This window comes from Leishmania infantum, chromosome 31 (assembly GCF_000002875.2).
Source record: "Leishmania infantum JPCM5 genome chromosome 31".
Lineage (NCBI taxonomy): Eukaryota > Euglenozoa > Kinetoplastea > Trypanosomatida > Trypanosomatidae > Leishmania > Leishmania infantum.
Genome location: NC_009415.2, coordinates 1060437 through 1070110, shown reverse-complemented (window position 1 = coordinate 1070110; position 9674 = coordinate 1060437). Strand labels below are relative to the sequence as shown.

The 9674-nt window shown below is 55.9% G+C and overlaps 1 protein-coding gene across 1 annotated transcript; it reads left to right on the top strand.

The window, feature by feature from the left end:
- Positions 1 to 5458: 5458 nt before the first annotated feature.
- LINJ_31_2250 (hypothetical protein, unknown function) lies at positions 5459 to 7765 on the top strand (the record flags this gene model as incomplete). Its single annotated transcript, XM_001467480.1, has 1 exon — positions 5459 to 7765. One exon carries the CDS (start codon positions 5459 to 5461, stop codon positions 7763 to 7765), a length of 2307 nt encoding a protein of 768 aa, XP_001467517.1.
- Between the last annotated feature and the right edge of the window lie 1909 nt (positions 7766 to 9674).

Sequence of the window (9674 nt, the reverse complement as noted above, 5' to 3'; positions counted from 1 at the left end):
ACCACACATGCGCGTCGCTGTGTTTTGGGTGCACTGTGTCTCCCTGCAGTCGACGAAGGATTAAATAGTGGCAAGAAAAAGAAGAACAAGAAGGACTTCTTCCCTCTTTTTTGCGGGGGCCGCATCTGTGGAAGCTGCGCATCTGTACCGCGACGGCTCCGATGCGCCATTCGTGTGCCCTGTGTATCCACCCGCCTACGCGGTGCGTCTTGCATGTCTCCCGAAGCTTTGGCTGCACGCCGGCAGCGGATCAGCAAGTTTGTCCGGCTCGGCGATGTCCGCGCGCACATGCGCCGCTTTTCCAGGAGCTAACCTACAGCAGAGCGAACAACGGGATCGGTCGGTGAGCTGCATATCGTTTTCCCTTGGCCTCATCATCTTTTCTCCTCCTTTCTGTGCTGCTTTTTTCATGTTTTCCTCTTTCTGTTTTGCTGGGTTGATTGCCTTTGAATGGTGATGGTTGGACCGATCAGATTTGGTCTGAGGTGTTACCTGCTGTGCTGCCGGTGTCTGTGCTTCAGTGGTTGGGGGTGTATGCTGAGCGCTTTCTGCGCGCCTGCGAAGGGGAAAGGCTCAAAACTAATATACATCAGGTATCAGGTGCTGTGGTTGTTGCAGCTTTCTGGAGGAGAAAAAAAAACCGCATCTGTTTCTTTTTCTTTTCCGCCAGAGCCACGTCCATAAGGCCTCTCCTCTTTTTCCTCGCCACTCTCCCTCGTTGTTGTTTGTTTGTGCCGGTGCGTGTGTGTGTGTGTGTGTGTGTGTGTCTGCATTTTTGTGGTTTTCCTCCTCCTCCTCCCCTCCTTCGCCCGTTTGTCTGAGGACTCCCATCTCTGCATGCCCCACCTCCTACGCTATCATCGTCTCCTCCGCTCATCCGCCAGCACACCATCACGAGCTCGTTTCAGATTTGCTTCGCACTTTTTTTTTGTCGAGGCGCCACCGGAAAATACAAAAGACGAGCCAAGAGCGTACATTAAAGATGCGCCTTCTTCGTAGTTCGGACAGCACTCTCTCCGGTCTCTTCGCGAAAGCAGATGCGCCGTCTTTTTGGGGAGGGGAGTTAGAAGGTACATGGTGCGCTGCGGCTTTCCATCGGATCGTTCTTTTCCCACACGTTCTGTCAGCATGGACATTTCAGCGTCACTACTGTTCCTCTCTTATCGTCTTCTCTGTGTGCGTGCGTCGGCTCTTTCTGTGCTCAATGCATTTGGTTTTTTCCCTTCGATCTCTCCTGTGCTGAATCCTTTCCTCACTCACAGGCCAGAGTGCGGGAAGAGGCCAGTTGCTCTATAGCCTGCGCATGTTTGTGTTTGCCGCGACTCAAGCAAAAAAAAAGGAAAAGCTCAACTCCCCCCTGTCTTGCCGCCTGCAGCACACGAAAGTCTGCACTCGTCACTTTCCAGCTACTCCAGATGAACAGATAGAAAGGCGGAGCATACGGTGCTGTGTGAAAGCCTCTCCGGGAGCTTCTGTCCTCCACTTAGTGGGAACTTCCAAGAACGTAAAAGCCGCATTTCGCTGAGGCATCGCAGCCCCTCTCCAAATTCCATCTGCTCCGTCTACCCCTCCTTTTCTTTTCGCTTCTGCCTTCCTATTGTGTCGAATGGATAGACGATAGATGTCGCGAAGCGCACATCTGCGCGCGTGACTGCGTTTCTCCAGGTCTCACATTTCTCAGCTCATGCCCATACGCAATTCGCGCCATTGAAATCTGTCGCACAAACCACCCAAACGCCGCGCTCCTTTCAATGGGAAGATGAATATACGCCTTCACAGCGGGCACCTGCGCGCTTACCAGGTGCTGAGAGGGACAGCCCCTCTACCGTTCCATCGGCTTTCATCCCTCGCTTCTCTGTCGCATGTTCTCCTGCCCTGTTCCACCTGTTTCTTCCTACACACGAGACTGCGCAGCGCATGTTCATCTCCCCACCATGGTTTCAGAGACGTGCCTGTCACAGTGCGACTCCACAGCACAGAGCAAAGACCTCCATCGACGCCGGGGTATGTAGCGCATCGAGCCGCCGCCACCGCCGAGGAGTGCAGCAGCGACCAGATGCCGAAAGGTGCTCCACAATGCCGCGCTCCGCTCTCCAGCGTGAGTTCACTGACACGGATTCTCGGTCTGGCCGATTCTGGCGGAGTGGCGCGTGCATCCTCGACGACTGCGTTCCACATTGCTCAGCCAGGCGCGACGCCTTTGGGAACAGGGCCAAAAAAAGGACAGCTGAGCTGCGACGCTACCGCGACAGGCAACGCAATGCGCGTCAAGAGGCTGCGAAGGGAACTCTCAAACGCTGACCGAGGTGAAGAAGCCGCGTGGTGGGCAGCGCTGGATTGCTGGAAAAAAGGGAAATCGGACAAGCACTTCCTAGCTAGTTTGTGGGTCGGGTAGAGCAGGGCTTGCGTCCTGAAGAAGGATGCGTCACCTCTGCCCTCTTGGACCCGGAAAACCACCGCTTTCTCGTGCCCGCGGTCATCGCAAACCTCAGCGCTTGGGCTCCGCACTCTCTGAGGCAGTGGCCTCGGCAGCATTTTCAGTCGTGCGAAAGGGCAAAAGAAAAGGGTCGGATGCTCTGTTGCTGAGAACAGACGAAAAACATGCAGCTTCGCAGCAACGCGTCCGAACTAATCAAGCGACCTGACTTTCAGGAAACACAGCAGCGCAGACTGAAGTGTGATGGAAACGGCGCGAAACTGAGCGTGCACCCCGGCGGTAAAAAAGCATCCCGCTACCTGCCCTGGCGCCTGACGACGGCATTGCCGATGGTGCACTTTGCTGTGGTTTGTTTTGTTGCTGCCCATCACTCTCACGCTCTCTCGCCTAGGACGGCTGTGCTAGTTGTCGCCGATCCTGTTTCTGACTCGGCTGTACCGTTGAATGTGAGACGGCGACGGATGCGCAGTGAAAAGTGCCCTTTTTTTTCCTTCTGTTCAGCACAGTCATCTTGTTTGGTTCTTTCCCGGTCTTGGCAATATCTGCGTCCATCACAGCGCCACCGCGTCGGTTCGCAAAGAAAGAAAAGAAGGGCATTCGCTATGGTTTTGCAATGGTGTGCTGGCTTCCTTCTGGGTAACCTTTTTTCATCCGTTTGCTTCATCGCTGGATGGACGTCGCTCCCCCGCCCTCTTGGCCTTTTGCAGCTCCGCGCCTCCTTGGCCTTATCCTTCCTTTTCGTCTGTGCACTTCGGATTCCTGTTCCACTTCCTCTTTTTTCATTGGTGGTGGTGGCTCGCTGGGCCACATTCTGTTCTACGTTTTGGCTGGTGCTGAATCTGATGAGCTGGCACTCTTATCTGTCACCACCACCCACCACCCGAATGCTGCGGCCCCCACTAAAAGGTTGTCAGCGGCCACCTCACATTTCTCTCTCCCTTGAGTGCTTCGCTATGCGTGCGCCTGTGGAGTGGAGTGGAGTGTGTGTGTATGTGTGTGTGGGAGGGGGGGGGGGCTTCGCTGCTATGCTACTCTCTATGTTTTGCGAGTAGCTCGCGCCTCTGTGCGAACTTCTTGTTTTTTCTGCTGTGGTGGCGGTGTGCCGCTCTACTTCCTCTTCTGTTATGCTTCGCCGCCGCGGTTTGCAGCGGTTCACTTACCCTCTTCATCCCCCCTTGTCGCCGTAAGAGCCTCAGTTGCTTGCGTATGATGGGCACTTTGCTCTGCAAACGGCATGAAAGATAAGTTTTGGAGCAGGGAGCACCGCGCTTACGGGCTCGTTCAGTAGGGTGCGCAGCGAACCAGGGGGTATGCTCATGCGCGGAGCGTACACTGCCGCGTTGGAATGATCGTTTATGACGTGAATGCGTCTTTGCCTACTTCCTGAGCTGCTCGCGCATCATGAGAAGTGGATGTGACACGGAAAAAGGGGGCAAACTAAGAAAAAAAGGAAAACTGCGGACGCCGACTTTCTGCACACAGTGCCCCCTTTCGTGCCTCCATCGTTTTGCCTCAACTCCACCGTCTCTCCTTCTTCGCCCATCCTCCACATCTCACCACAAACAAGCGCATCATCCGCCATCTCACTCCTCCTCTTTGCAGGCTTCGCGGCGTTTTTCCTCCTCTTCCGGCGCTGATCCTCATCAACGGAATCCTCGTCGCACCACTCGCGCTCACTGTCTCGCATCTGGGCCGGCGTGGTCGATTCACCTGAAAGGAACACGAAGAACGGATTACGGCGTAACCTGACGACTTGCCGCGGGCCTCTCTCAAGTACCTCTCTTTTTTTCTCTCCCTCTCTTCTTCGTTTTCGTGAACCGCTTGGAGCACATAGTGAAGAGCTATCCTCGCCACCCACCCTCACCTGCATCCCCGCCCCTCTCTTCTGCTTTTCATTCTCATGTGAGGCGCCAGTCTGGCCGCACCTTTCTCTCTGTCTCACTCAGCAGATATTGTAGTCGTTTTGGCGTGTGTGGCAGGTCGCATTTGCGCAGCTTAAAGTTGTCGTTGTTTTTCAGGGGGACAGAGAAGGAGAGCGACACACACAGAAGGGGGCAAAAGGCGTCTGGCGGTGTGGTGGCGGCCAAGCCGGTGTCGCTTGCCGTTGAAGTGCTGTACCTGTGTTCAGGGCTGTCTACCTCTGCTTGACGTTCATGTGTGTGTTTGTGTGTGAATGCGTGAGTGTGTGCGTATCCCCCTCTTTCTCCCTTTCACTTCTTCCCGTCAACGCCGCTGCCGAGCCCTTTATTGATTGTTTTGCTTTGTTTTCTTGCCTTTCCTGTGGTTCTCTCCTCGCTTTCTAACGTCTCCCTTTCCTCCTCCGCACGCTTGTCAAGACGTGGAGTGCGGCAACGAGGGCGTCGGCAGTCTTCGATCCCTCGAGCATCTCTCTCGCCCCACTTCCCCCTATCCCCACCCCACCCCCTCACTGAGTGTCTTCAGTCTTGGTGGTGGTGGCGGTGTTGTCTTTCATTACGTTTCGTTTCTCTTTGCATCTTAAGTCATCACAAGCACGCAGATCATCGTCTTTTCCTTCTTTTTCTTTTTCGTCGTTGTGGAAAGGGAGCTGGGGTCTCGTGCGACGGCTGAGCTGAACGTCTGTTGTTTTGGTTGGTTTACGTTCCAGCTACTGGCTCCTGTTGCTGCGGCATAAGAGCGCGCTTTTCCTCCGCACTTTCCTTCCGTTTTCTTCTTTTTTTTTAGGTAATCTTTTTGTTGTGCGTTATTGTTTGTTTTTCGGTGGGCTTATTCGGTCTGGTGGGATCTCTCACGGCCTCCACGGGCACTCTTGGGAGCCCCACAATCGCTCGCCCAGTGACGGCGAGACGCACACAGAACGGTCCGTAATCACCGCTTTCTTTTGCTGATACCCTTTTCCACCCCGTTCGAATCGATTACTTTGCTTTGAGGCATTCATCACTCCGGCGAGTTGGTCGTCCGCCTACTCCTCCGGTCCGCACTCGTCCTATACCCCCTAATCCCGACGCCGCTTTTAGGGGCGTGGCTTTCGTGATACTGCAGATGGGTAACGCCGTGTTCTGCAGGGCGGATAAAGAGGCGGGGACGGAATGCAGCACTCACGGCCAAATCGGGCAGCAGCGGCTGCTGGAGAAGTGTCCCCGACGTCAGAAAACGCTGAAGCCTCATCTTTGTGATGAAGCAAAGGCTGTGTGGAGCACGACCCCGGCTCGTGCCGACGGAAGAGGAGGCCGCTCACCGGAGCAGCAGCGGCAGCAGCAGCAGAACGACCTTTCCTCTTTCACAGGCATCTCTCCTGTAGAGCTGAGCAGCGTTTCTACGTCGATCTCTCTCATCCCAGACTGTGGATGCGCCTCTGCGACGCCTCAGCTGGAGTGGTTGCAGTCCTCCCTCCCACCTAGTGTTAGCGACCCTAATTTAGAGCCCCCACACGAGTACACTGTAGACTTCGACACGTTGTCGAGCGACGCCCGGCCAGACAGAATCGCCGCGGCGCCGCACGTGGGTGGATCGACCGAGTCCAGTAGCCGTTCATCCTACTTCACCCTCAGCATGAGTGGGCTCGAGATGCCTCCTGACCTCGGCTTCGCCGCCCACCTCGAACGCGTTGCCTCCCCTGAGCTTCGAGCGCCACCGTCAAACTCACCAACACCCGTGCAGCCACCGCTGCTGGCCGCGAGTCCCGCTGAAAGACCCCATTGGAATGACGCGATGTTGCCGGCTGCCGCCCTCCCCGTCACTGCGGTCAGCCCCACTGTCCCTGTAGCACCGAGCCCCTACTCGCCTTTTGCACGAAACGCAAGCACGGGGCCGAAGAAGCCGACCGGCAACTGGTGCTCCTCCGACAGCGAGTCTGCAAGTCCGAGGAGAGAAGCTCCCAAGATGCAGAAGGAGCCGATGAATGCATCTCCCACTCATCCGACGCAGTCGCAGCCGCACAGACGGCCATTCAGGCAGGTGACTCCATTGCAAGCCGTACATGAGGTGAAGTCCACTGACGCAGTCACATCCTCCGCCGCCCACAAGGGCTCCAAAGGTCATCCACAAGACACGTTGCCGCGGCGACGCCTTACCGACAAGGGTGGTGCTTCCGCCCTCATACTGCCGCCACTCGACGGCGCCGGGGCGCTGGGTGCCAAGGCGGCGGCGAAGGCTGCGTACACCGGCAGCTCGTCCATTGCCGGCTTGCACGGGTCTCAACCGCCTCTGGTGCCGAAGGATTTGCTCTGCTACAGGGAAAACACGCTCACCGGCGGAGATGCGTACCGGGCGAAAACGGCAAATAACCGAGGGTGTGCCCAAAGCAGCGCCTCGCCGCGGTGCGCCCTTGTAGCGCGCAAGATGGACGAGGCGAGTGCCGCGGCGACACCGCCGAGTGGCGCACCGGCTCTTCCCTTACCACTCAACGGCGATGTAAGTAGCCTTCAAGGGTGCGCCGAGCAAGGCTATGCAAGACTACCGCTTGTCAAGGGAGCCAGTGCATCTTTCACGGCAATGAAACCGGTGCAGGCGAACGCTACCCAACAAACCACGCAGAGCGGCACAAATGGTGGTGTGTGTGACAATCCCGCTTCCTATCAGCCGCCTTGGCACGTGGCTCCAGACGAAGATGACGCTATTACGCAACTGAAGTTCACCGCCCATGCAGCGGCTACCTCCTCTTCGCTCATGAGAGCGAACTGGCAAACGGCCACAGCGGCGACGACGGCTAATCAGAGTCACGCATCCACCTCTTCAGTTTCAATATCAAAAGAGGCGCATCCGCACTCAGCATTACGCGATACGATGAAGCGCAGATCTCTCACGTTGACGGAGCGAGGCGCCCGACAGGACGCCGCTAGCACAGCTCACTTACAAGTTTCTGGGCAAGGTGCAAGCGCCCCGAGTCGCCTGCCCTCGGCCAACTGCATGGAAGTACGCACGACGGAGAAAGCACAGGATTCACTTGTATCTGCACCAGTGCCCTTTTCTCCTTCCCTTCGACAAGTCGGCGCTGGGGAGCAGTGCTGCAGCCGTTCCGATGATGGAAGTGAGAGCCCCGGCGAAGACAAGGAGAGGCCGTCAGGCGACGGCGAATGTTTGCCACGGTCCCAAAGTGTGTGCGACTTACCGCCGAACCTCGGCGCTAGTCACCGGGTCGACTCAATTCTCAAGAAGACCAGCAGCTACCGTTCTCTGAATGGCTCTCCGGTGGAACGAACGCTGCCGGCGGTGGGCTCGGTGTCGTTTCTGTTGTGCGAGCAGGAGGCGTCGCTCGCCATGGTGAGCCGCCAAGGCGTGTTCAAGGCCGTCTCCCACCACGCAAAGCCGCGTCAGAAGGAAGACCATCGACTTTTCGAGGGCTCCTGACGTCACTCAGTGGGGATGTGGCACAGATCCCGCTAGGTATATCACGTTTTTTCTTGTTGCTGCTGTTACGGAGAGAGGCGGCTAGTGTTAGGAGAATGCGGAAGTGTTTGCATATGAAGGGGCTACGCTCGCTCTGCAACAACAAAAAAAAGCGCGTCCATTTCGTGAGCGAGTTGCTCCTCGCTGTGGGTGTGTTCGAAGACGCGTCTCCCATTGGTTGTCGTTGTTTTCTGTACCTTCCGTTTCGGTGCACAGCACATATATATACATACATATATACTTTTCGTAGCCCATTTGGCTGCTCTTGTCCCGGATAGCCATGAAGCGGCTCGTGCAAGGGGTATGTGGCCCCGCCACTCACCACCTCGCGGATGCCGGCGAGGGAGTTCCTTCTTTTGCGTACAGCTGATCGCCCATCCCTCAGCTTTCTCCAGTCATCTTCGCCCCTTTCTTGCTCGCTCTCCTTCGTCGGTAGAGCTCCATCGACTGAAAAAAAAATGTTCGGTATCTTTCCGCCGTTGTGCTCGCAACCACCGAATCGTTTTCTCCTTGTTTACTGGTCCGCGCGTCCTTCTCTTCTGGCCCACCCATCCAACTTTGTGCGCCGCTGCTATTCATTTACTTGTTTTCTCAGACGGCAGCAGGAGGTATGCCCGACTGCAGCTGATGTGGTTCCACTTGCGCTGGGAGTGGATCCTGTCCTCTCTCTTCCTTGTGCGTCCCATTATGGTGTCTTTTCGTACTCTTCCTTGCGGACGTGAAGCTGCCTGCATGTGCGCGGGCGTCTGATGACGTGCGGTTGAACCACCTGTCTGTATGCACCGGTGAGGCATGTTGCCACACCCGCGTGTGCGGGCGGCTCCGGATGGCAACAGAGCTGTATCATGCACACGCCATCTCTCTCTTTTTGACAGTGTTTTTCCTACGACTATCTGCGTGTTGCGTTTCTCGCTTGATTTTTTCACGGAGGTGCTGTTGTCGTGTGCTTGTTCATGCACGAGCCGTTTCAGCAGCTCCTCTCCACGCCTCTGCTGCCTGCCTCTCTGCACACACACACACGGACACGCACACACAGCCCTGATCTTGTTCTTTGTTTTCTGTTTAGTTTACCGTTCCCTCTAGTGGTCCGTTTCTTCCCGTTTTGTGTGTCGTTGCGTTTTATCTTTTTAGTTTCGCTGGTCTTGTATCTGAACTCAGGTTATCTGTGCTGCTCCGCCTCGCCTCCCTGAACAGCAGTCCGTTTCTCTCCCCCTCTCTTTGGGTATCTACTTAGAGGGCGCCTCGCGTGTTTGCGAGCGTGTGGAAGTCACCTGTCACAGTCGTACTCGTCTCGGAAACGGCGAACAGAATATCGAAGATACGAACGACCCTGAAGTGGAACCGCGCCGTTTTTGAAGGCGATTTCGTTGTGTTGTGTAGACGTGCGTACACGAGCCGCATGCGCTCCTTTGCAGACCTCTTGCTCTCCCCCTTCTATCATCGTACCTGCGACTTTCTGGTTTCTCGTCCTCTCTTCTGTCTGCTGCCCCTTTTAAGCTTATTTGCCGTTACAATCGCTCTCCATCATATCACCGTCGTGTTTCTCTTCACCAGCCAACAACTCAACAGTGAATCGTGTCAGCTGGTGCCTTACACAAGGACCATGGGAGAGAAGCGATGTGAGAATGAGGACGTGTGCCGATCTACGCTGAATAAGAGGGAGAAACAGACAACCTGCGCCGTATCACACCATGTGCCATAGACTTCGTGTTCTGTGGCGATGATTGGCATGTGTTCGTGTAGTTGGCCACTCTTTGCCTTCACCGCTGCTGTTTTGTATGCTCGTAGCCGGCCGCCAAGGCAAAGGAACGAGCACCGTGTGGGGCATACGCATTTTCGACGCCATCCCTTTTCTCTTCCGATCCCACAA